Genomic DNA, 27021 nt, shown 5'->3' with positions numbered 1-27021 from the left:
TTAAATATAACGATATCTGTTTTAGAAAAGCTGAGCAGAGAGAGGCTAACTGGCTTGCCGGAGTTACACAGAAACAGAGCTGGGAATAGCTGATGGATGAGATCTTCAGAGCCGTTCAGGGGATTTAACACACCCTCCATTAATTTTAATTCCCATGAATGGCTTTGAAAATCTCAGCTCAGGAACCCTGGGCCCTGGACTCCTGCTCTAACCACTAGAGATGCTCCCTTCTTGTCTAATTCTCAGCAGTCAGTACTTCACAAACCCTGAGGATAGCATGATCTACACTTTCAGACTATGCCACTCAACCATATTACAGCCTTGGGGAGTTGGGGATTTAAGGGTTTGACCCTAAATTAAAGAGGCATTTAATGAGTTTGTTTCTGAGAGGACGGCTTTTGCTTGTGAACCATTCCCTCTTGTTTATTATCTTCTGAGTTTCCCAAATTCCTCACTCCTCCAAAGTCTCAGTCCCATTTTCCAGCTGCCAGCATCTCTGCCTCAAACCAGGTCAGCCTGGCTCTTAATTCTCTGTCTGTGGGGTTAGTCATGCAACAGAGTGCTGGTCTCATGCTGGAGCATCCTGCTGTCCCTCCCTGATACACAGATGTTGCAAGGCAGATGTGGTTTATGGGCGGGGCACCCATCCTAATGCGGCAGTGTATGTGACTTGAAACAGACAGAGGATGAATTCATAAACTGGAAGGGTTGAGCTGGGTGGAGATGTGGATGTAGAGTTGGATTACTGCAAAGCAGAATTTAAACCAGTCCAATAACCGTGTTTAGTTATGATCCATGCCCAGGACTTGGAGTCGGGACTCCAGGGTTCTCCTCCCAGCTCTGGGAGGGAAGTGTGATCTCCTGTCTTACAGCAGGAGATAGTCAGATCCCCTGACTTCTGCTCTGCAACTCAATCATTGTGTGGCCTTTGGCAGGTCATTTAACCACCGTTTAAACTGTGCCTCAGTTTCCCTTTCTACAGTGCAGATAATCTTCACAACAGCCTTGGCGATATTAATGAGTTAAGTCTATACAGTGCTTTTTGTAGATACAAAGTGCTTAGTATTATCATAAGACAGAGAGCGGATTGTCTCAGATACCCCAATGGCTTCCGTGCATCCACAGAAGGCAGGATGCAACTTTTATCTAAATATTTCAAATATCTACCAGCAATAATGCCAGCTCATTTGATATAGACGGCTACAGTTTGGCTCTATCTAAATTGCACGGATTGAAGCACAATGGAGTTAGGTAAGGATCAAGTGGTAAAACACCCACGTCATGAGTGCTGACTGCATATTTGTGTACGAATATACGCCTTAGGGTACTTGCTGTAGAGCAGGGGTTCTCAAACTGGGGGTCGGGACTCCGCAAGGGGTCATGAGGTTATTCTGGGGGGGGGGGTCGCAAGTTGTCAGCCCCCAGGCATGTCATGGCTCCAGCTGTCAGCCATGTTCATAGCTGACAGCCAGAGCCCTTCAGAGCTGGGTGGCCGGAGATCAGCAGCTGCTGACCGGATGCTCTGAAGGCAGCACCGCCCCCAGCAGCAGCACAGAAGTAAGGGTGGCATGGCTTGGACAGGGGATGGTCACAGCCTGAAATATTTTCAAAGGAGGTCCCAGCCAAAACAAAAAACAAAGTTTGCGAACCCCTGCTATAGAGTTCAGTTTATGTAGGATACTACAAAATCCCAGCAGGCAAGTCAAATGATGTCGTCTTGTATTCCTCTCAAGGCATCTTGTTGATAACCTATTAAGGAAGATCCCAATCTCTGACTAGGTTGAAAAGCCCTAGCAGGACTCCTGATGTAGGAATCGGTGTGATGGTAAATGTACAGATAAAGCTGGGGCATCAGGATGTCTGTGAATACTGTTAGGTCAGATTTGTCTTGTTTGCGATTTCCTTCTTTTTGAAATGGAGAAAAAAAACATTAAAAAAAACCAAACTTTTTCTCCTGCTGAATGGGCACAAATGCTCCTTTCACTCCACGTCCAGTAATTTACGGTTTTGTTGCTTACTGCCTTCGTGCACAACAGTGGCTGGTCAGACGCTCTGGGGAGCAGGGTACCAGTATGAAAATGGAATTCCCACCCCGCTTGTTAACTGGCTCCAGGCTAATTTCATGTGCAGAAAAGCTGATGAACAGCACAGTTCATTTGTGCAAACGTTAGCCCAGCTACAGGAGAACTATATGTGCATGCATTTAAAATAAAACCTGCTATCGTCTGCCTCATACACACTTGCCACTCACTCCTGTGTGAGTTCTGGGATTTGGATCTAACTTACATATCAAAATACGCCAGAGGGGTCTGTCCTCCCACCAATGACCTGTGCCTGTGGGTTGCTCCTGTTAGGATGACGTCCACCTACAGTCCGGTAACGACTGAGCCCTGGGATCAAATGACCCATTTCTGGCTCTCTCCCTAGGAAACCTGGTACTGGCACGGAGACGTCAGTGCCGATGACGTAGTCATGAGTGGCGTGAAGTGTTCGGGGACGGAGATGTGTCTGGCGCACTGCCGGCACGATGGCGCCCAGGTGGTCTGCCCCAGAGGTGGTGGCCGCTTTGCCGCAGGAGTTTCCTGCTCAGAAAGTGAGTTACGTGGATTTTCTTCTTTTAATAGGCAAGAGGCCCAGAAAAGTGATACTGATGATGGGGATTTCTCTTCCGATGGGTTTCTCTTGGGATGCGTGGGAGGAAACAGGGAGGCTCATGCCATCATTAGGCCATCTTTCTATTTTAACACACTGGCAAACTTTAGGGTCAACTGACTGTATGAATAATACAGAGTTAAATGTCCAAGATGCAGTGGCAGGTACTTCGCTTTTTATTTGATCTTCAGTTAATTGGTTTTCTCTCTCATGCCCCTTCTTCAATCTCTACTTTCATTCCGTCCTCCGCTCCTCCAGAACCACTTTCTCCATCGTCTTCTCCACCTCTTGGCTTTACATCTTGTATTTGGAACAGCCTCCTGTTTCCCATGTGCCCTGCCTCTCCTCCTCCAAACCCATTTATTTGCCATTGCTTCCTACACTGACCTTTCTCACCAGCAACATCTCTGCACCTTCGCAGGCCTGAGCCAGCTGCCCGGGGTTTTGTATTTTATCTATTTATATCGAAAGTCTTGGTTTAAAACAGTGCGGCTTGTGGGCTTTGTCCTACCATCTCTAGGAGAATGCAATGGGGAAGCATCGCCACCAGCTGCAATTGGGATGTGACTTGAGGGGCAGGCCCTCATTTTGGTGTGGATAGGTCTAAAGACGTTTGCTTTGTTTGCCTTTCCCCTCCACCAGCTGCCTCTGATTTGGTGCTCAATGCTGAAGTGGTGGAGCAAACCTCCTACCTGGAGGACCGCCCGATGTTCATGCTGCAGTGCGCGCTTGAGGAGAACTGCCTGGCCACCTCCGCTGCCAATACATCCGTTACCACAGGCTACAGGAGACTCCTGCGCTTCTCCTCCCAGATCCACAACAACGGGCAGGCTGACTTCCGCCCCAAGAACGGCCGCCACGCCTGGATTTGGCACGACTGTCACAGGTGAATGCTTAGGTTTCTCTGCATCTGTTGCTAATCAAAATGCACGCACCAAAAGCATCATCCACTCTGCTGCCCGCATTGGCCTTGAAAGAAATTCGGTGGATCTCAGTCCATGTGCTCATGGGCAGGCCCATCTACGTCTCGAAGCCAGCAGCCCAAATGGCACTACCTGACCTCTCCTAGATGTTTGCGCACACCGCAGCCACTCACGCTTCCTGGAGACAGCTGGGTTAGAACTCAGATCCTCCTACTTCAAAAGCACCGGCCCAGAGCACTGGAGCTAGAGGAGAATCTCCTTAGGAGTACAAGGTCTAGGACACACACCTGAGCAGTTATGACTGAACACACACCTTTATCACAGTGTAAAATCACTGATGAAGCCAGGTGGCACAACTGACTGGGATCTCACGGTGACTTGCTTTACTGAGACGTTAGAGAATTCAGTGAAGGATACCAGAGCATAGACTGAGATATTGATGGATAAAATCCCTTACCTCCTCCTGGATGATGCAAGGGGGTTTGTAATACAGAAACCTCAATGGTACTATAGTCCTCCAAGCAAGAGCTTTCCACTTGATTGCCCTAAGCTAAGGGACAGGTGCCAAGGCAACTCCTCTCCCCTCCTGCCATGTGGCCAGCTGGAGCCCTGCCTCATATACCTTCCTCCTGTGTGACTCCCCCAGTCAGCCAACCTGCTTTTAATGAAACCCAGTCCGTCTCTTGCACAAGCTTTCATTAGAGTCAGGCTTGGCCAGAGGACATCCCCCACCATGCTCCCGCTGGGGTGCAGGAGCTAGGGCCACTTCCACATCTGCACAAAATAGACTGAAGCTAAACAGGGAACCCAGCTGCAGGTTTACCATTCAAGAGGAAACACCTGCATCACCTTTGCCCTAGCTTTCAGTACCCTACTGGGAACAGCTTTCCACTTCCCGCCACCCTATAAGGGAGCCTTTATTGGGAGGGATGGGCAGGAACGACTCGAGGCTTTGGCAAAACACAGCCCCTTCCAAAGGACCTCTTATATCCAGCTGACCCACTCCACCAGCTCCAGATCTTTCGTGCTCCTCTATTCTGCTTGCGTGCTACGATCCTCTCCCAGGTGGCAGTAGTTGGCCCTTTCTCCAGGTGGCTATACTGTGAAAGAGTCAGTTATGACATGGAGACTAATATAGTACAGCATCCAAGCAATGGCACAGGCTGCTCAAAGACAGCAAGGTTCTGTGTCTTTTGGAAGATGTCTTAAATGAAGGAGCAGAGAGGCTTGGGAAGAGGTTGCAGGCCAGCTGTGTGCTTTAAACTGGATTCTGTTTATCTGGAGGAATGTGCACTCAATTCCTCTTCAATCTTTCCAGTCTGTAAACTCTGTAATGTAAACACCGATCTGAATGATGCAGACGTAGCGTAGGAACTGAGTCAGACCCCAGTCTAAATTTTTTTTTTTTTTTCAGCGGAGGCAGCCAAATAGACGACTTCAAAATCAATAGCTTGGCCACCATAGAACGCCTCCTTTTTTTTTTTTTTTCCCCCCCAGCCGTCACAGTCCATTCCTGTGAGCCGCTGCTCAGCAGGCTTTTGACACAGAAGCAGGACAAAAATGTGCAGGTGAAGGGAAAGTTAAAGAACATCTGGCAGCGATTTCATTGACAGCAATTTTGGAAGGAGAAGGGAATGAAGAAAAATCCTCTTTTCCTATAGGGGAAAAAAATGCCTGTTGTTGTTTCTGTAAGCGCATTTTAGTTAAATGAATACATTCACAGATTGATGGTGCTACCTAATAGGGCATGTCAAGTGTTTGCACCGTTTACTGGGAAACCATGATTTATTTTTACAGCCAGACGGCTAGTTCTGCTTTCCCTTCAAGTCTGACGGCTTTTTAAAAACTTCAACAATGCGGTTTGAGTGAGGCGCTGTGCAATTGCCCCAATCTCGCAATCAGATCTGTGCGGCCGCCGGACTCTCGTGCCCAGCCAGAGCACTCCTGAAATCAGTGCGGCTTTGCACTGATCTGCTCACAGAGATCAGAGGGCAGGGTTTTGTTCTAGGGCATCTGAGAGCCTGTGGTTGTAACCATGCTAGTAACAACCTGTCCCAGTGACATAACTCTGCCACTGGCTCCAAGGGCGGGGGCCAGCTTTTGATCTGTTACATCACTGTAACTAAGCCATGACTGAGCAAAACCCAGGCTTAACTTTAACCATGTACTTTGTTGAATCAGTGGCTTGATGCAGGAAATTCTTTCCAGGAGCAGCACTACCCAAAGGTGCTAGGGCTTGGCAGTGGTCTTACAGCCCTGCTCTCTGAGACACACACGAATTGTAGTTAGCATGGTTCCACCAGGACAGATAACTGTTGTGCAGAGCTGGAACCTATCGGACAGCAGCTCAGACAGGGTCAAGCTGACTCTAAGCACCCGGTTAAAACCATGCAACAGATTGTGTATCTGAACCCAGCTGTCCTGTTTGAGGCAGAGTGAAATGAACTCAAAAAATAAACTTACCCCCCAGTCTGCTGTTAATGTGCTGCCAGTAGATGAATGTTGGGTTATTTTTTAAGAGGAAAAATCCCAGAAGCTGGTTTTGGTAGGCTGGGTTCGTTCCGTACCCTCTGAACTAATGTGGGTACGGTTTCTACTGACCTGAGATGTGTGTGTGTCCCCCGTTACCCTGGGTATCATGCTCTTAAACGTCTTTATCTTCACAATGCCCGGGTAGGTAGGGCAACATTTATCCCTATTTTACAGGGGAACTGAGGCACAGAGACTGACTTGCCCAAGGCCCCACAGGCTATCTGTGCCAGAGCACAGAATTAAAGCCAGGTCTCCCAAGTCCTAGGTTAATGCCCTAACCACTGGACCATCCTTCCTCTCTAGGCGTTGCACTGAGCTTTTCAGAGGGCAGTAAGAGAGCTAACTAACGACTATTGTTTCTTTGTCTCTCCCAGACATTATCACAGCATGGAGGTTTTCACACACTACGATCTGCTGAACCTCAACGGTACCAAGGTGGCAGAAGGGCACAAAGCCAGTTTCTGTTTGGAAGACACTGAGTGTGAAGCAGGTACCCTGGTTATATCCACACGGGGTGGGGGGAGTTTATTGGTGTCCGTTTAGGGGACCTCCGGCTCCAAACACGCAGCCATGTTCTTCAGCAGGGAGGGTGGCAAACTTGGTCCGCCAAGAGCCGCAATTGTTCTTGAGGCCACGGAGGCCAATGTGTCCTACCCTCTGCACCATGAAATAGGTTGAAATCTCCTGGTGCTTGCAAAAGGACCCCCATGCCATTACACTAAGAATGACCAGCTTCTTGCGCCAGATTTTTCAGAAGACCTCACCTCATTGGATGCAAGTTGGGTGTTGGGCTGATTTGAAAATCTGGCCTTATGTTTCTGACTCCGATGAAACAAGTACGTCCCAGCCACAGATTGGGCTGATGAAGTAGGAAAAATGTGTGCATGATATACACCTGTTCCCAGCCACTGGTACACATACCCCTCACTGTAGACTTCATCGCCTGGGGAATGTTATAGCTGCAACCTTTTGAATGAGCCCTCAAGTCCCTTGTGGAAGCTAAAGAACTACTGGCACTTTCTGCATGAGAAGAAGTGCTAGCCTACTGTCATGGATAAATTCCAACTCATGCATTTACATTCAGTTTTCCTAAAACTCCCTTTCTAATTTCAAAAGGACACTGCATTCTCCCCTTCCTGCCAGGTAGCATTGCAGTCTGCTGTCATAAATGCTGCTGCATTCCACCCCAGAAGTGGCTGCATTTCAATAGGGCTTCCTATCCATTGCGTTCATATGGTGCTTTTGGATGGAAGGCACTACACTAAGATACGATATTCACCTCCGGCACACTGCGTGTACGCTCCTCTGTGCGCACAGGAATCTGCCTGTCAGAGAGAGTTCGGAGCGTACCCATCAAACCAACTGTGATTGTTCTGACATGTACTCTGTGTCCATACCTCTTTCCTCTGTAGATGTGCAGAAGCAGTATGAATGCGCTAATTTTGGCGAACAAGGAATCACAGTTGGATGCTGGGATGTCTATCGTCATGATATTGACTGTCAATGGGTTGACATTACTGATATCCCACCAGGAGATTACCTCTTCCAGGTATATGGGGACTGGGATGGGGGAAACAGAAGAGGTCACTCATCGACAGGTATCTAGCAACAAACTGGTTACATTCCTATCAATCTTAGGTGATTTAAAAATAAGCTCAAGACAGCATGGCCAGTCACAATAGACAGATCATGAAAAGCTGCCAGATCTGCACCCTATTTTGAATACCTTACAATTGTTTCAGCCTTCTTCAAGAAATGCCCTCAAATAGATTTAGAATTAAGATTTAGATGACTGGTGATTTTAAGTGGTTTACAGCCCACCCATACAAGCAGCATTGCCTGCTTTTTTTTTTTTTTTATTTAATTACAAAAGAATCATGCCCATGCATTGGTTGCTTCTCTAACACTGCCGCATGAGAAGCCCCCCGGTAAATGCTACTTTCCGTGCCCAAGTGAACTGAAATTAAAACAAACCAGGGAAAGGGTGAAAAATCTAAAACCTTTCACCTAAGTTACAGCAGAGAGAGGATTTTTAAATAAGTAATTGTCTTGACAGCTGACTTATTACATACACTTGTTTCTTCTTTGACTGTAAACGGAGGCAGGTACAGTGTCTTCCGGAGCAGCACCTAGCTCCTGGTGGGCATTGCCTGCATGCAAATATTGCAATCAAATATGAAAACGCCTCTTTCCTGTGAAGCTGTTTCATCGTGTCTGCGCGCTAAGCATATCTCTTGTGGCAGCGCAAAGAGTGTTCAAGGATTTACTAATAGAGTTGGTCAGAAAATGTCAATTGGAAAAAATGTGTGCTTTTTCATGTTCTGACCAGCCCTGATTGATCTGTCTGATTGTAGCGCTTTAGAGCCGTAGTCCCGGGCCAGGACCTATTGTGGTAGGGGCTGTACAAACACCGAATAAAGAAACCATCTTCTAGGCCGTTTACATTTCACTGAGCCTCTTGAATTAGTTCCGTGATGTTGTTTCTTAACCCTTTCCCAGATCATCATTAACCCCAACTATGAAGTTGCAGAATCGGATTACTCGAACAACGTGATGAAATGCAAGAGCCGGTATGACGGACAGCGCATCTGGATGTATAACTGCCATATAGGTGGGTGGAAGCTGCGCTGTTCTAAAGCTAGTTATTGCTCTGGCATGCAGTGTGAGCTACAGCTTACAGGCAAGTGCTGACAGTCAGAACTGCTGGGTTCTGCCTCTGCCACTAACTTGGTGTGCTCTATGGGGCATGTCACTTACCAGCCTTTCCCGTCTCCAGCCAGGTACAAAAGATATTGGTCTGTCTTGGGAGAAAAGCGTGAGACAATGTTCTTAAAGTGTTGTGTGATCCTCAGATGAAATGTAATGTGTACATATGAGTGTTAAGTTTACCCTTCCCCTCACTCCTTCCGTAGTACGTTGATTGAAGCCAAACTCTGTGCTTGTCAAATTTTAAGAGAATGAAGTAGCCTAAAGTTGGCAACTGCCCTTGATCCACATTCAGAATTCTCAGTGATGTGGAGGCAGCTTAGAAAGAGGCATACTTTACTCCCTTTAGCTGGGGCAATGGTGTGTTGTGCTGCTGCCTTTTGTCTGAGGCATCATTTACCCAGTCTCAAGTGATACCTTTCTGACAGTATCTGGTGTTCTCTGCCCCACACAGGCGACTCCTTAAGCGAAGAAATGGAACAGAAGTTTGATCACTTCAACGGACTCACAAATAACCAAGTGTCCACCCGGTAGAGCAGACCGGCCTCCCACCCACTATTTAAGGAAGCAGGGATGCCTGTTTGTGACTTCCCCTAACCACTGCACAGAAAAAGAAACCAAGTAAATAACGCTGGACTTTATATTAGCATTGTAAGTTATTTTCAGTGATATCCTCCAGACCAATTTCAGGTGCTCAGCACACTAGGGAACAGAATTTACTTCAACTTCTCACTCCTCATATTAAGATGATTTAGGACCAGACTTTAATTCCATTAGGCCCCATGTCCCTGCAAGTAGGGCTTCACATCCACCCCGTGTAACCTGTTCATTGGAGATTCCTTTCCACCGCGCAGGTCCAGGCTGCAGTGAGCAGATCGCAGAGCTGATGGTTTCCTTTGGGTGAGGACAACCTAAATGTGTCCCTGCCATTGACCGTGTTTAAACACACTTCCCTCTCAGCTGCCTGCCTCCTTTCTCAGAATCTTTAAGCTTTGAGTTGAGTCTGAACACACACCACTGATGCAAAGATGCACATGTGTGACACTGCTTTTCTAAAGGTATTTAAATGCAACTCATTTTCAATACTGCCAGGAAAATACCCACTGTAGCGCCTAGCTAGGAAAAACTGGAGCAGCCTTTCTGAGAACAAGAAGGTGCAGTGTAATTTAATACTGTGACATAACTTGTTCATTTCAAATCCTCCTCTCACAGCACAATCTTTAAAAGGAACATCGAAAGCAGGGCTACTGCGCGCTGTGCTTTCTACAGTACTTACCAGAACTGCACAAAGCTACAAGTCACTTATGAACTCTAGCGCTGGAAAAGTTCCATTACTAGTACACATCCTTGTGTGGGGAGTCTAGTAACCGGGACTTCCTTTGCACATTAAGCTGTTCACCCAAATGATTTTATGTACGTTATTTCCTTCTAACACCTTTCAGCTAGATATTACATCTGTGCCTTTTCTGTAAAGGAGAAATACAGTTAATCAGTGTATCATCAGTATACTTTACAAAGATAACTTATTGGCCGTTACTAGCAGGGATCTGGATCTTGCATTATATCAGACCACCTGGGTAAGTGAGTTTTTTAAAAGATTTTTTACACTTTGGAAATGCGTAATGGTGCTAAGTGTGTTCCTCTGTTTGTTTGAGGACACACATTGCTATATGTCTTCAGACACACACCTACTTGAATAAAAGTCTACTTTGCCCAGAAAAAGAGTTTTATATGCCATTTTTGTGTATGTTCACTGAGTGACCTGGAAATGTCGTTCTTTCACCCCTCTGCCCTGGGGCTAGAGCCAAGGAGTGGCAGTTAGGATACCCGAGTTCTGCTCCCACTTGCTTTCTTTGTGAGTCAGCAAATCAAGTAAAGGGACATCAACAAACTTGAACGCCAACCAATTCTGAAGTGAGAGCAAGGGCTGGTATTGCCTCGCCAGTTTTTGTGGCCTTGATCACATTTCGGCATTTTAAGAAAAGCTCCTCTGCCTTTGTGCTCGCTGACCGACTCAAACAGGGGAAAAACTGACACGGACTAGATGCAAAGTGGAAAATCACTTGGTTATCCTATCATTAATAGGTGTGTAATAAGAGAAAACATTTCAGCCCAAAATGCGATTGAAGTTGGAAGTGTCCCTTTAACTTCATTCTTGCTCTCTCTAACCTACCTCACAGGGGTGTTGTGAGGCTTAAGGAATGCCTGCTAAGTTCTTTGCTAATGCCTGTCAGAGGATGGTAACGTGTTTTTATCTACTACAGACTAAGTTGTTCCTCTCTGCCTAGAGGGAGGCATCTGGCAAAAGTTTTTAGCCTACACTAATTTGGAAAGCTCCATTTTGTTCTGAAGAGGTGAGACTTTTTAGTAAAGGCCTGAGCCTCCAGGATGCTCAGTAGCTGGCGCTCCTGCCCTGGGCGTCTTGTAGTAATAAAGCAGATGTCAAGTTCTGGCTCTTTTCCCCCAAATCAGTGGATAAGAACGCTCCTTGAAATACTGCACCACCACCCAACTGAGCGTGCTTGTTAAAGACTGTGTATCAAACCACCTGAAGCTGCCACATGCATTTGCTGCTTACCAGTTTTGTGGTAGAACTTTATTTTAACAAAGTCAGCTTGACAACGTCAGTAAACATTAAACAGATATTGACTCCTGCAAATGTGTTGCTCTGTGTTTCTTGCTTTACAATCAAGTTTAGGCCAAAGGTTTTCCCTCCCCACCTGCAATCTTCATTCTAGGGCAGCTCTTACTAGAGGTTTTACATTTTTAAAAGCATTTAGTGGTCCGATAAAGGAACACCTAGCCAGGGTGAGATGACTACAGCGCAGACCACTTCTGTGAGGTGCTGCTGTTGACCTATCAGAGCCCATGAGTGAAGACTGCCATAGCACCAGCAAGGGTGTTGGCAAACACCTGCTGGGGCACAAGATAAGATGCTCTCCATAGTAAAGAGTGAGTGTTTAGAGGCCCTCTGTACTCTGGATTAGTGCAACTTATTGGAAAAGCGAGATGGCCTGTTTCCCAGAATGCAACAAGGGAGTTCAATATCAACAAAAGTAAACTTGTTTCCTTTCCCATTTAAAGAAAAAAACCCACAACTCCCCAAAGAGTGTCCTAATGGCAACTCGCTGTTCTGCATGCAGCTGACTAGCCCACATCCCTGTGAAGATCTTGTGCAGTTCAGCTTACTCTTCCAGCTCCACGTTCTCTGGCGGTAGCACTTCACTGCCTGAGACTTTCTGCTTTTTGTGCTGCAATCCCAGAGCCCTTGTCACCAGCCTTCTAGCCACGGCAGTGTCTGTCTGCGGTCTCTCTTTAGCCAGCTGAAGGAGCTCTAATTAATAAGACAAAAAGGGGGGGAGAAGGGAATTACTTGAGTCGCCCTAATTAAATCCTCCTATGTTAGGAACACAATCGTGTAGCTTAGCTGCATGTCTGGGTACCAGGAGCCTTGGCTCTATTCTCAGCTCTTCCACGGAGTCACCATGTAATTACAGGCAAATCATTTCACCTCTGTCTCAACTGCCCATCCTGCCTCAACGGGATGCTGAGAGGCTAAATACGTTCTCTGTAATATTCATAGATTCACAGCTGAAGGGCACAGTATTATATTCAAATAGCTTAAAACTGTCTCCCTTACTGCTGTGGTAAAGAACCTTCTGTGATTAACATTCACAAACTGCTTCATAACCACTCTTGACAAAATTTAGCAACTCAGACATCAAGCAAACTGATTTCAGTCCAGCCACTTACTCAAAGCCTCAGAACACTTCAACTACTGAACAGTTTTAAATGATTGTGTATAGCTGAAAAGACTTTTTTGAAGAGCCCATTTGCCAGCAGTGCCTGGCAACAGTCGCTGACAGCCAGCAGCTGGTTTGTCACAACTTCAAAATGGATCGCTTAATTATTTTTTTTTAAAAAGCCAGCATTATACCAAGTCCAAAACTGCAGGCTGAATAAGGCTTCATTTAACATACCGTGGAGTTGGTACAGCTAAAGTCATTGAACTGTCTGCACACTTGTAATTATCCAGTGAGCAATATGGGCTTTCCCTGGCTTATTAAAAGATTTAAAAGAAAAAGGAGGCCAAACAGCAGCTAAAGATGGACAGAGGCTCAAAGTACCCAGAGCTTGGAAAATAAACCACCAATCATTCTTAATGTTTAAAGGGGACACTCAGGTTTTCACAAAAACCTAAATTAGCTAGGATTATTTTTTAATTAAATACAATTTTGTTCAGATTCAAACATTCCCCTACAGCGTTTGCAACCCAAACATCGCACCCTTAGCCTAGTGTAGGAGAATCAGGAAGTGACGGTGACTAGTTCCTTCACCAGACAAGCCAAAGGAAGTGGGAAAAGCAAATCAGAGCCTTTGAAATTTCAGTTTCAATAATCTAGCAATGCTAGTAACTCAGGAAGTGCTTAAAAAAAAAAGAAGTGACCGTGTCCTTTTAAATCATTAATACTGAAATGTATTTTAACTGCAATGTACTATAAAAACAGTTTATATGTACAGTAAAATCTTTATATTGCTACAAGATTTATGGCATTTCACTTTTACTGTGGCAAGTATCTGATTACATTATGATTTTAAAAAGCAATACAATGAACTGAATGTTACTAACTATGAATGGCTACGCTTAAACAATCATTTTACCTGCATCTGCTATTGAACAATAAAATGATGCCAACCACAAAGTACTTACTGCTATTGGTTTCATTTTATCTGTGATATTTTTTAATTGTTTGAAATAATTAGTGTAGGGGGGAAATTGACCACGAGTCTCCAACATCAATTAATATACACCCTATATCCCCAACACAAATGGTGGAAACAGATCTCATTCTTGAATGATATTTATGCTTTATACAATTGAAGCAAATGGCATAGAAAATTAGTCCGGGATTCAGCAGAGGGTTTACGCATATGCTGAAGCCACACTGAAAGCAAGGGAATTTAAGCATGTGTTTTAAATGCTTTGATGAATCAGGGTCTTAAAGTGGCTACAGGAGGGAAGGGGCGAGGACTTAAGCTTTTAATCAATCCCATCTCTACGCTAAGAGCACAACACAGTCTCCCTTACTGTGAATCTAACTCTCCTCCAGAACTTTTGGCACCTCCCATTGTACCAGATGATAGAACAGGATCCTGTGTTACTGAAATACCTACCTCCTGTTGTGACCTACCAGTTTTCAAAAGGATATTTACTAATAACGCATTCAGCAGCAGGCTGCGTTTAGCAGAGGATACATGTAGAACAATGTAGAAGTTACAGTATTTAACAGGCTACAGACAAGATTTTCAAACTTGGTTGTCTATATAGCCTGGCTTTCAAGGGTGGGGATATCCCTGCAGCTCTCATTGAAATCAGAACTGGAAGGGAAAAGCAACTTTGCGAATCAAGTCAGTTATTTAGGTGCCTACCTTTAGGCACCCAACTTTAACATTTTTGGCCTATGGAAAAAGAGATGATCTATGAAACAAGACTGCGAGTTGGTGTGTTAATGCTCTTATTCCACATCAGATGTGCTCCCCTTCTCAGTCACTTTTCTAATCTACAGAGTCCAGCTGGATTCTTTCTGCCTCAGGCATCATAACTAAACACATCCACAAGCAGAAGTAAGGTGACAATTGTTGATGATGCGTGTGGCACAACAGAATTCAGCTCACCCTCCTGCACCACCGCAGTGCCACTAAAGCTACAAGGCGTAAACACTTGTTCTTAAAGCAATGAAGATCTTTAGTGTAGGTCTCTTTTTAAATCCAGTACAATTAATGAGTTCGTCACAGTAATCACGCCTAGAGGCCGAGATGAGCAAAAACAAATCAAAGGTTTCTTACTTGGTCGCTGAAGTGCCTTGGTTTTAGATTGTCTTGTCCCATGGATCAAGGATCGGATCTTTAGAGAAGGATAATTCTGCTCCAAGGCCTGAGATGCTACAAAGAATACAGATAACTAATGTCAACAGGCTGAATTTTTGTAACAACAACGAAGTTCAGCCCAGATCATGGGCTGATTCAAAGCAGTACACGGCCACTGTGTCAATGAAGCTATACCAAGTTATCTCAGCTGATGATCTGGGCCAAGATTTTTAGTAGAACAGCAGAATTTAGTCAATTCACTCAGATGTTGAATCCTGCAGTCTTTGTGCATGCAAGACTCCCAATGAAATTCATAAACCTTTTGTTGGGGGTGGTTCAAGGACTATAGGATCAGGCCCCAAATACAGAATGAAGGCTTTCTGAATAGATGCACAGCCAGACGTGAACTGCTCTAAGGAAAGTTATGAGCTGAAGCTCAGGATGGGTATCACTTGAAAGGCCTGTTTGCCATCAGGCCTGGTATTTGACCTAGATGTCACAAGGTATTAGTGATGTCCACAGAGGGTCACAAGTCTCCTTTGTTGTAGACGTGCTAGAATTCTGTTAATTTTCAAGAATAAAAAACTCACTTGGCAGAACAGGTTCCTTTCTAAAATGCAAAATGATTCACAGGCTAACGCCTTACACTGGGAGTCCCAGCAGCCAGCCCAAGCCAATTAAAAACCAGCTGAGCAGCGTTTCCACAGAACATGTACTTAACAGAACACCAATAATGCAGAACTGTTTCTAGGTTCTTGAGTGAGAAGCTGAACTTGGATTTTAAAGAAGAAAGAAGTTCAAGTTTGGGGGAGTGGGGGTGGCAGGGCAGGGAACTGGCATTAATGTTTTGCAACTGCTTAGATACAGTGCTGGAATGACTTTGCACGCACTGTCAGCTGTGCCTTCAATGCCTATTAATGAAGGTTGCTTCATTCAGGGCTCAGGACACCTAACAGATGTGGGAGAAAGACTTCCATTTCCATAGGGTGTGTGAGGATGATGAGATGTTACAGAACTCTCCAGGCCCACACAGGGGACATGGATTTCTTTTCAACCGCCAAGGAGAATGTGGGATGAAATGGGATTTAATCCTGAATACAACTTTCTTACCAATACTCTCTGTGGTCCTGGATCTTTAACATTCCACATTACCAGAAGGAATGGGGTGTCTATTTTATTAATAGGAACCCAATGGAATTCAGTGTACAGGGCAAGTGGAATTTTAAGGCTCTGCAATTATTTACTGTGCAACATTGGTGAAATCCCACCAACACCGTAACATCATAACAAAGAATCAAGTCATTACCTGCTGCCAGACTGGAAAAGATACCCAGGGCATGAGTGTCATCGACCCACTGAATTTTGAAACCACTCTTGCTAAAAAGAAAAAGAAGAGCGATGACATTTGTTGATTAACATAAACAATCTGAAGAACAGTCTCAGTTAGTAACATCAATACTTAGGGGTGCTTTGCATCCCTAGATACTTGGTGCTTTACAAAGCATTATCCCCTTTTTACAGGTGGGGGAAGATAGAAGTAGAGGGTTTAAGTGGAACTTATTCAAGGCCACACAATGACTTAGTAGAAGAGCTCAGACCCCCACTAAGTGCTCCCCCACCAAGGATTTCTTGCCCCCAAGTGACTGTACATTTCTTTAAAAAAAAAAAAAAAAACAGTTGAATTTAAATCCCAGATTTAGAATTTGTAATGGAAAGCACAGAGTATCATTTATCATTGCACAATGATGCAGACTGTGATAGTCAGGCCAGAGGGCTGCACAAAGGCATACCAGGGACAGAGTGTGAGCCCAAGAATGCCTAAAGCCCTGGTTCCTGCAAGCAAGGGAGAGATTGTTGCAGGGCAATTAGGGACACCTGGACGCAATGAAGGACCAGTCCAGGTGTATTTAAACCCTGCCTTCCCTAAAGGGAGGGGGAGAAGCACAGGACGAGGAAGGTGTCAGAAGGCTGGTAGCAATTGGAGGTGAAACATCCTTCCCAGGCCAGGAGACGGCTTCTCTGCAGCTACAGAAGGAGAAAACCCCGGCCCCAGCCAGCAGAAGGAAGCTGGAGCAAGGTACCTCCAAGGGGAGACAGGGTTACTGGGGACTCCCTGGCCCACGACAAGGGGTTGAAGTGTGAGACCCACTAGGGAGGAGCTAGCTGTTTACCACAAGACCTAAACCTATTCCTCCAATGTCGATAGGAATGCAGGTGCACGAAGTGCAAGCATCAGAAAGGTAGAGAAAAGGTTGTACAAAACCCAATGGAGAGTTTTTAATTGACTGAAAGCTAACCAAACAAAATGTTCAGTTAACACTGGTTTTCTGGAGCTTGGATTTAAAAGATTACCTAGCAGCACTGGGAACTCGTATGCCGTTGCTTTGTGCTAGGGGCATGAGACTTGGAAAGTGATCAGTTTCATTTTAATGGTAACATTCTGCCCAACTTCACTATCCGAAGGACGGGCATAAAATAAATGCAGAGCACAGACTGTAAAAAGTAGTCTATATCTTTAGGAGTGTTGCTGTATTAAGCTAAAGGGGCTCATCCAGAAACTTAATATCACACCATTATGTACATGGGGAGGGAGGGAAGGAGGGGAAGAGCATGAACGTGTGTCCAGCTGCAGATGCTGCATCTAAAAATGGTTTTGAAGAGTGGACATGCTGTATTGGAGGCACACCAGACGCTGCTCCATAGTTAAGGGGATGAGTTTTGTTCTGACACGAGAATCTATGCACTCCTTAAGGAATCATTGGATTGCTGTCTGTGCCACACGTTTACATAATAAATCTTATCTCTGAAAGAGCCGTTAAAAAGTAAGGACTGAATCCGCATTGCATTTTCAGCAGAGACGTCCAGGATTGAATGGCCTTTGGGAGCTGAACGCTACATCCCTGTGTCCAGTTTTACTCAGGCACTCACATTACAGTGAGGAGGGCCATTTAAGAAAAGAGAGCCCTGTGGTTAGGGGCCTAGCTTGGAATTTGGGTGAACTGGGTTCAGTTCCCTGCTCCACCACAGACTTCCTCTGGGACCTTGGGCAGGACACTTCACCTCTGTGAGGTGGGGAACTGGAGCATTGTGAGGAGAACTACATTAGAGCGTCACTGATGAAAGGGTTATATAATGTGGTGTTGTTATATAACCCTCTAGATAACAAGCAGTCCCACCGAAGTCCATGTGGTACTCACATGAATAAAGTCATGCACCTTTTGTAAGTGTTTGCAGGATTGGTCCTAATGAATCACTGAATTTCTTTTTTCAAAATCATGTATAAATTATAGTGAAATCTTCCACCGGCGTAAGAAACCGAGGATAATAGTAATAGAACATCTAGCTCTTACATAGCACCTTCCATCAGTAGATCTCAAAAAGCTTTACAAAAGAGGTCAGTATCATTAACCCCATTTTACAGATGGGGAAACTGAGGCATAGAGCAGCAAACTGACTTGCCCTAGGTCAACTAGCAGGCCAGTGGCAGAGCCAGGGATAGAACCTGAGTCCCAGTTTGGGGTTCTCACTACTAAAAACAATGCAAGGACAGAACTAAAATGCAACAAAACTTCATTACATTCTTACACTGGCCTTTTAAGCAATTTATAGTGTGAATGCAAAGCCAAATCCTGCTCACTTCATGCTGGCAAGTAGCAACACTGATGTCAAGTGGAGTGTCTTTAAGCTAATAGGGCGAGCAGGAACTGCCCTGTTCTGAGATAGGTACTTACTGGAACTCTGAAAATGCCTCCAGCAGATGCTCAGTTTTCAGGGAGGGCAAGAAATCGTAGATCTCGATCACATGTCCAAAATCTCCCTCGTTGATCTGTGCATCCCCATAGCTGGAATAATCGAACTGGATCTTCTCAATGCTTATATCCTTTACAGTCAAATAAGTTGTAATCTGGGAGGAGAAAAGTGTTAGATGTCCAGGTGCATTTCTAACATTGCAGGAGAAGCCAATGAGCAAGGACATTGAGGGGTCTTCAAAAATGCAATGTTATACCAAGCACAAAGTAAGCCTGTATATTTTACATATAAAGGGGTTTGGGCGCAAGCCTGGGACAAAACCCGGGTTCTGTTCACTGCTCTGCTATAGCCTTCCTCTGGACAGGTCACTTAGTCTCTCTGTGCCTCAGTTTCCTCACCTGTACAATGGGGATAATTGCACTGCCCTGCCTCATAGGATAAATGCAATAAAGATTGTGAGATGCTCTGATACTACAGAAAGGGGAGCCATGTAAGAGACAAATAAGGTACTTAGGATTGACCTGAGAAAATGGCATAATCAGTTTAGCCATCAGCTTTCCTCTACACACTGCTTCAACCCAGCTCTGGGAAGTGAGGGAAGTCTAGGGGTGAGAGGGGAGTTCTGCTCCCAAGGCCAACTCAGTCTCTGGCCTTTGCTGTTAAAGTTAGCAGCAGAAGGGCTTTGAGATGGAGGTTCCTGGCTGCTAGGAAAAGGATGAAGACCCACCTCTGTGCAGCACCCTGCACATCACCGGCGCTATCCACTCCCCAGCCCCAGAGTCATTTTACAGTCACAATCTAGATAATATTTAGTCCTGTCTCGAGTGCAGGGGACTGGACTAGAAGACTTCTCGACGGCCCTTCCAGTCCTACAATTCTATGATTTTTAAATGGTTCAATAAAAGCCAGTATGAACCATAACCAGAGGCCTGCCACAGCCATGATAACGAGGCATCTCAGGGACTTCTCCTCTCCCTTTAAAAGATGACAGGGCCTATTAAAATCACTGCCATCTCTAATTCACAGCCCATCCTCTCTCATTCCCCAAGGCAACATTCACATCAAAACCTTTACCTCTTGCAAGAGTTCAGCACCACAGTCATCCTCTATGCTGCTCTCCTGCTCACTCACGGTGGGGTTTTCCAGGCCTTTATCCTCTGCAGACAATCCCAACCCACACTGCAGTCTGCCTGCCAGGTCTGCAAAGTCCTCATCCTGATCTTCTGGTAGTGATATCTTTGGGGCACAATCCAGTACAGAGGGATCCTGGTCATTCAGGATAGCTGGTTTTTTACCACACTCCATTCCAGGGGCATCCAAACCTCTTTGATTTTGATCTCCTGGGAGATTTAGATTTTGACTCCGCTCCAATACAGTATTGTCTGTACAGCTCTCATCCTGGTTTTCCAGTACTGAGAAGTTCTTGCTATGTTCCAATATGGTGGCATCCACAGACCCCTTATTCTGGTCCTCTGGTAGGGAGAGGTTTTGGCTACACTCTGACAGAGTGGCTTTTATACAGCCTTTATCCTGGTGTTCTAGGACCAGTAAGTTTTCGCTGCACTCCAATGCACTGGCCTCCTTGGTGTCTTTATCTTGTTCTTCTTCTGCTTGGTGTAGGTTTTTGCTCCACTCCAACACAGTGACATTCGTACAGCTGTTAGCCTGGTCTCCTGGCTGGGATAGGGTTTTGCTACACTCCATTGCAGGGGCATCTGAACAGTCCACTGGACAGGTGTTATCGCCACTGATTTCACCCATGATATGTTCTTCGTATGTCTCTTTAGGGCCCTGGATTTCAGGAAGTTCTTTGCCAGGGACTGGATCAAGATTGCTTGCAACCCTGCTGGAAGCTGTAGTGCCCTCAAAGTTACCTAACTCATCTGGGGTCCCATCAGTCGCACTTTCAATGCAGCTCACCTCCTCTCGCGCCACTTCACCATCTTGTTTAGTTCCAGCTGCCGCCAGGTTGTCATTTCTCAACCCCTCCAGTTTTTCACGCATCCCCCTAGGGACATACAAAGCTTTATCCGGCTTCCTCCGGAACTGCCTCCTAGTCCTGCCGATTCCTCGGTTAACTCGAGAACCATCAGCAGGCATCTCCGCATGGCGCGGTCCTGCGGCTCTGCCTCCCCTGCTTCTTGACGGAAGAGGGCGGTGGGATCTCGACGTGTTGCTGCAGGAACTGTTCTGATCGCCCGCTTCCTCAGGCAACCTAGCACCAAAACAGCAGGGAAACACATGAGGTGCTGTGACACTTCACGCTGTGTGCAAACTTCGGCAGGAGCAGCTTCCTCTCTCTCCAATTATAAGTCAGCATTAATGACAAGATCCAAAGTACAACCCCACGCACACACTGTCATCACCGTGCTGCATGCATGCGTCCATCACAGCAGCAGCCGATCCAAACTGCGACCCACAGATCACTTGCTGGTGATCTGCGGAGAGCCGACGAAGTCACGTGGTTCTGGCTCCACATCTTCCTCTCTTGCTGCTTTCACAGGGATCCAGACTCTTCATTGCAGAGGAGACTGGAGGCCTGTAAAAGCAGCAAGAGAGGAGGAGGAGCCATTCTAGCAGGCTGTGTTACGCAAGAGGAAGAGAAGGACACCCAGGGAAGCTGGAGAGAAAGGAAAGCCGCAACTGGGCAGCATGTGCAGGATGCAGCAGGAGAAAAGGACCAAGCGTTAAGCTGCATACACGGGGGGAGGAGGGAACAAGCACCTGCAGTAGCACATGACAGGGGGACCAGGTGACAGAAGCATGAGGAGCAGCAGAGGAGGAAAGACAAGAAGCTATTAATCAAGGAAACCAGCTCCGCTCTGCATTCATCCTTAGCAGCCTCAGACGTCCAGCTTGCCAAGGCCTGCACAAGAGAACAGTATTTTGCCTTGCATCATTTATCCTCATGATGGGTGTGTTAAAGGGGCAGCCCATCAATTTACATTGGGCCCAACACTGAATTTCTGATGAATCTCACAGACTAATAGGAATTTTTCTACCATTTTTTTAAAAAGGGGTGAATGAAAACAATGGTTTTTACTACAAATATTCATCTCCTGCAGGGTCTACGGCCCAGACGTTGAAGGACTAAGACGCTTCCCTCAGTCTAGAATTCCATTTGTCCAGCTAAAAGGGGCATCACAGCCAGCCTGGCTTGAGTCCACACTGATGGCCAGCTAATGCTTAAAGAGACACAGTCAACTCACTTTTGACTCAAAATTTTTAGTTTTTAAAAAGAGGTTCTACAAATCTAAGTCCAAAAGATATGTTGAAATGCCCCAGGCTGTTGTTTTAGATTGTAATAGGAACTGTTGGTTTTTAAAACACATACAAACGTTGCCCTGGAGGTTTTGCAACCCAAACACCGCAGCAGTGAATATTGGAAAACGAAAATGGCCGTGCACAAAAGTGAATGTGGTTCTGTTGATTCTTCACTGAGAGAGAGAAATGCCAGGGGGGGAAAAAAATGAACAAATGGCATAAACTGTTGTTTTTTTTTTAATCTTCTAACTTTTAATCTTAAAATGTTCATAACCAATAGATGTTTGTTTACTACATATGACTTTTAAGCTGACGCAGTGTCCCTTCAGCACCATCAGGTTAAGTAACTTGTTCAAGTTTGCACAGGGAAAGAACAACAGAGACAGGAATGGAATTCAAGAGTCCTGACTCTGCTCTAACCATAAGACCATACTCCCTTCCAGTTCTGGGAATAGAACCCAGGACTTCTGATTCCTCGTCTCCTGCTTGAACTGGCGCACACTGCCTCCCCTTACACATCTGAATGCAATTAACTGCATTACGAAAGCAGGATAAAGCTGTCAACTTTTGGTCTGTATTCAGTACAAAAGCTAGGCAGTTTGGCGACTGTCCTGGCTTCACTTGACAAGCTTTGATTTCACACCCCAAAGGTATTTCTTGAACCCCAAGGGGTGAAATTACCCACAGTCGTAAATTCAGGCCTACTGCATGAATTGAGGGCTGGATAGTCTCGCTGTTCGGGTATGTGATGGGCAGTCAGGACTCCTGGGTTCTATTCATAACTGATTCGGTGTGTGACCTTTGCAAATTACTTAACCCCTCACTGCCTTTTTCCATATCTGCAGGATGGGGACAAAGCCATCCACACTGGGGTGTGGTGAGACTAAGTGCATTATAGTGCACAGCACCATGAGGGGGAAGGCACAGTAAGGGCCAAGTACTGTTACACCTGTAGCACTGTACCTTATGACTGAGTGGCAGATAGCAGTTCTCCTCTTCCATCCTTCCCCAACAGAAAAGCTACTTAACAAATCAACGTTGTCCACAGTCCTGTGGATCAGGTACCTGAGGCGGCTGGACAAAGGAGGGAACAAGAGAACTCTGAAAAAGAAAAACAGACAGGGCATCATCAGCTTGAAAGTGGGGGGGCTGGGAAGGGGAAGCAGACATTGCAAGTCTCCATTAATAACCCTGAGTCACTCCCGGTGTGGGTTCCTAATTCCATTCCCAATGGCCAGCTACCCACATCCCAAAGGCCAGGTGTCCCTCTAGCTGGGAGCAACAGCAGAGGGGATAGGGAGTGAATGGTCTATGGTGCTTGACAAACTCGCTCACCCATCTAGGGCAGGGCAGCTACTTTTATGCCCCCTCCATCACTGTAATGATGTAACTTGCAAACACTGGTGAGTTTTGCCACCAAACACTCCTGTGAGGCAGTGCAGTCTTATTACCCCGTTGTGCAGGTGAGGAGCTGAGACACAGAGATGAAGTGACTTGCCCAAGGTCACGCAGGAAGCACCTGACAAAGTCTGGAATTCAACCAGGTTGTCTAAGTTCCAGTCCAGTGCTTAAACCACAAGTTCATCTTTCCTGCCTTTATCTGTTCTATGCATAAACAGAGGGCATTGGGGGTGAGACCTGTCAATCCAGCACCTTTCAACAGTGCTAAATTCACAGAGAAACCCTTTATTATGTGTGTAGCTGCAGAAATTAGGAGCTCAGAAAAAAAATATTCTGTATCACACTGCCTGGCATTTATACACACACTAAAATTAGATCTAGTTTCACTCCCAGATACTTTGCAACTGGACTTCAATAATATCTTCCTCAATCTAAGATACTGTAATAAAGATCCAGTTAAAACAACTGCAATCCAAGTAAGTCTACCTGGAATGCACTGTCCCTCGCTCACCTCTAGCTCCTACTCTCTGACAGAAGTTCATCTGAATCTTCTCTGTGCACAAGCAGACAGCAAAATGTACTTCTGGAGCTCAAGCCAGGCCCAGAGGTTTGTGTTCATTATTCCTCATAACAGTTTTCTGCTGGGACAGAGAACATTGTGCACAGGAAGTCCTTAGCAGGAAGGAGCAGATGAATAATGGTTTGATTTTTAAACGATTGGTAAAACTGACCAAGCTGTGCAGTAAGTAAAGGAGGCCCAGAACTGGCTGTTGCAGAAGTTGCCAGCATCCAGGATAAATCCACCAAGGGAAGAATAATAGTTAGAGATGGGTCTATGGCAAAAACGCCAGCTACAAAATCCCTGCACTTTGGGGAAGTGCAGATCCAGGCTTAAACTTTGTAACAGACCCCTCCTACGGCAATGGACCCAAACCAGAACCCAGTATCTGAATGGGCTAGGACACGAGATCTGGCTCCAAGCGTTGCAGCTCAGCCCCCATCTCTAATAAAATCTTTCACCCTATAGGGTCCATCTGCCATGGCAGACATCCAGTAGCAGGAAAACCGCAGCCACCTCTGGGTGGAATGCGCAGCCACCCACCGGCACAAAGCACCCTGCCCCACAGTGGGCAAAGGGGACACTTGTGACCACGACCAGCAGGGCAAAGCCCCAGTCTTGTTCTCCAGGTGGGGCACACAGGGCCTGGCTTTTGTGGCCTTTGCCGGAAAGCTCCTGCCGTGCAAACAGCACCACCTAAGCCACTTACCTCTCAGGCTGGTTTTGGAGCAGGAAATGGTCCAGTTCTTCGGTGACCTTGCAGACGAAGTCATTCTCGCTGGGGGAGAGGAAGACGCCGTCCAAGCAATGCACCGCCAGGGTGACAGCGGGGAGGCGGCCTGGTGCAGGGGGGGGGAGGGGGATGCAGAGGGACAGAAGGCAGCAGAGGAGAAAGGCACTTAGAAGGGTGTTAGCCCTCGGTGCTCTGCGGCGGCTGGGCACGGGGGAGACCACACCTGCCCCCCCAAGCTCTGTTTGGACCCAGTACAGACGCCAGCAAGGCTGCCAGCAAAACCTCAGCCCCCCTCCGGGATGCACCACAGCCCCTCCCCACCTCTGCAGCCCCCCCTCTGAGCCTCCACCGCACCAGCCCCCCCAGGAACACGGGCCCCCGAGCGCACCGGCCTCTGGGCTGGGGGAGCGGGAGCAGCGCCGGGCGGCCGGCGGGGTGCAGCGGGGCACGCACGGGGGCCGCACTCACCCGCAGGCCGGCGAGCAGACGCAGCCCTTTCCCGGCTGCACAGCGCCGCTTCCTCCCCCGTCTCCTCCCCCTGCTGCTGCTGCCGCGGCGGGCGGGCGGGCGGCGCCTCTGCCTGCGCCGCCCCGCGGCCCGGGGGAAGGACGGGCCGTTCTGTCTCTGCAGGAGCGCGGCGGCTCATTGCTGCCGGGCCGGGCTGTAGCCTCGCTGCACGGCGGGCCCGGGCTCCGCTGTGCGCGGCGCTGCACGCGCGGGACACAGAGCCAGCTCCCGGGCCTGCAGAGCTGACGCACTGTATGGGGGAGTATCAGCTCTACAAGGGCCTACAGCTGCAGCTATGCCCCTGCAAAGGGGGGAGGGAGGGGTCTGTTTGTATGCGGGGGCTGAGAGCCATTGAAGCACGCTGTAAAGCCTGGGTATGATGGAAAGCACTTCCAGCCGGAGGGGGGGGGTGCAGCACCCCTGGTTCCATCCTGGTGTAAATGCATGCCATGTCCGCAGGAAGGCGGAGCTAGGTGGATGGATCCATTTTTCCATGCCCCTGGCCTGCCTGTAGGGTTAGGTCGACCACCGCCGTCCACCACACCGCTGTGACATTTTTCACAGCCCTGCAGGCTGTCACTAGGTCGCCCTGGATGTTAGGTGTAGACCAGACCAGACCAGGCTGATGGGGAGTGCAAGGAACCAATCTGGTGAGAAATGGAGCCGAACCCTTGTCAAGTTTGTTGTAGGCATCCTAGCAAAGGAGAGTTTGAAGGAGTTTTAAGTCCTGAAACTTTTTACTTTGTGCCCCCCTTTACTCCTGTCTGCACCCCCACTCCCTCCGCACCTGGGAGCTGGGATGGTGGCTGGGTGTGGGACTGTCACTGGGGACTGAGGCTGGGAACGGGTCTGGGGGCAGGAGCGGGGCTGGAAGCAAAGCTGCAGCCGGGCCACAGTTGGGACGCAAGGCTGGGGCCACAACTAGGGGTGGAGGCAGAAGCGGAGTGGGGCTGGAAGCAGAGCCACGGCCCAAAGCTGGGGCTGAAGCAGAGTGGGACTGAGCGGGGTGCTCCCTTCCTGCCCCCCGTGGGCGCTGGCCCAGGCCCCCCCATATATCCCTGAACATTCGGGGACCTCTGAACTAAACTGATGGGAAGACCTTTCCATGGATGGAGGAAGTGTGTATGCTACAGCAGCGTAGCTGTGGCACTGCCGGTCTACCGCTTGTAGCATAGACATTGCCCAAGTCCCAGCAAACGCTTAGGACATAAGTAATTTCAGACAGACGAATAATCTCCGTTCACTTAATACGACAACACACTTGCCTGAAGTTATTTACATGCACGACTGGCTCTTAATTTGTTCCAGCACATTATAGGAGTTTACATTATCCTACCGTCATGGGCCCAGATGATCCATATCACAGCTGTCAACTCCAATATTTTGGTACATTACTCCACTTCCAACTGCTACAGTCTCCCTTGCCTCCACGCTTAGATCTTAACACCACTGCTCAAAATATTAGTGGTCAAGTCATCACAGACTCTGCTCACATGAGTCATCCTTACTCGCACAACTAAAGATTAGTCAGACTGGGTAATTTTTCCCTTTCCCCTGAACAATGTTTGATGCACAGGCAGTTGCTTCTTATGCGGTCATTTTAATCAAGCAGGTATTTCTACTTAGGGATTCGGTAAAGTCTTTTCCTAATGAAAGCTGGACAAGCCTGGCAGGGTTGTGTTACATTTACTGGGCTTGATTCTCTTCCTTTCACCCCGGTGTAAATCAGGAGTTACTATAGAAGGCAATGGAGTTATACCAGTAGGAATCAGACTAGGTATGTGTCAGTAATTCTCCACTAGATAGGGACAAAACAAGGTAGAAACCTACCAGTTCTCCTTCTATATAATAATAATCATCATAAACAAATCGATAATTAATACATGTTATTTTATGCTCTATTCTTTTCTTTTAAACAAATCATAACCCCTCCCGCAGGGCAACTTACTGACTCTGCAATCAGTGGAGAAACTCACTGAGCTGTTTCTCCTTCTTTCTCTTATCAACTGATCCAGAATCTTCCCTCATTCCAGAATTCCCTCTGTTCCTCTTAAAGGGCCACCATAGGCACTCTGCCTTGAATCCCGGGAACTCACTAGGTAGACCTCCAAGCCAACGCTGTCAGG

At 46.9% G+C, this 27021-nt stretch overlaps 2 protein-coding genes across 2 annotated transcripts in view; one reads left to right on the top strand and one right to left on the bottom strand.

Moving 5' to 3' along the window:
- Positions 1 to 9863, top strand: part of LOXL2 (lysyl oxidase like 2) — a 70517-nt gene extending 60654 nt beyond the window's left edge. Inside the window, exons 9-14 of the mRNA XM_067543700.1 lie at positions 2428 to 2593; positions 3295 to 3538; positions 6482 to 6597; positions 7520 to 7656; positions 8607 to 8718; positions 9268 to 9863. Coding sequence (XP_067399801.1) covers positions 2428 to 2593; positions 3295 to 3538; positions 6482 to 6597; positions 7520 to 7656; positions 8607 to 8718; positions 9268 to 9347 — 855 coding nt within the window. The 3' untranslated portion in view covers positions 9348 to 9863. The remainder of the gene's footprint in view (positions 1 to 2427; positions 2594 to 3294; positions 3539 to 6481; positions 6598 to 7519; positions 7657 to 8606; positions 8719 to 9267) is intronic.
- A 1516-nt stretch (positions 9864 to 11379) lies between these two features.
- R3HCC1 (R3H domain and coiled-coil containing 1) lies at positions 11380 to 25101 on the bottom strand. The gene is made up of 8 exons (XM_067543699.1): positions 24857 to 25101; positions 24365 to 24494; positions 22659 to 22796; positions 19506 to 20646; positions 18413 to 18585; positions 15988 to 16058; positions 14661 to 14756; positions 11380 to 12147 (listed from the first exon to the last, which is right to left on the bottom strand). The coding sequence occupies exons 1-8, from the start codon at positions 25032 to 25034 to the stop codon at positions 11999 to 12001; spliced, it is 2076 nt and encodes a 691-aa protein (XP_067399800.1). The 5' UTR covers positions 25035 to 25101; the 3' UTR covers positions 11380 to 11998.
- Positions 25102 to 27021: the final 1920 nt, after the last annotated feature.

This window comes from Emydura macquarii, unplaced genomic scaffold, assembly GCF_026122565.2.
Source record: "Emydura macquarii macquarii isolate MOO-44397 ecotype Brisbane River unplaced genomic scaffold, CSIRO-AGI_Emac_v2 contig_967, whole genome shotgun sequence".
NCBI lineage: Eukaryota > Metazoa > Chordata > Testudines > Chelidae > Emydura > Emydura macquarii.
This window is presented reverse-complemented; position numbering and strand designations above follow the sequence as displayed.

Bases quoted from the DNA above. Each gene is read 5' to 3' on its own strand.
- R3HCC1 (XM_067543699.1), bottom strand. From the start codon at position 25,034: ATGAGCCGCCGCGCTCCTGCAGAGACAGAACGGCCCGTCCTTCCCCCG. The intron at 20,647-22,658 runs GTACAGTGCTAC...TTTTGGTGCTAG, and splicing joins ATCTGCCACTCAGTCATAAG to GTTGCCTGAGGAAGCGGGCG. The intron at 14,757-15,987 runs GTAATGACTTGA...TATTCTTTGTAG, and splicing joins CTTTTCCAGTCTGGCAGCAG to CATCTCAGGCCTTGGAGCAG.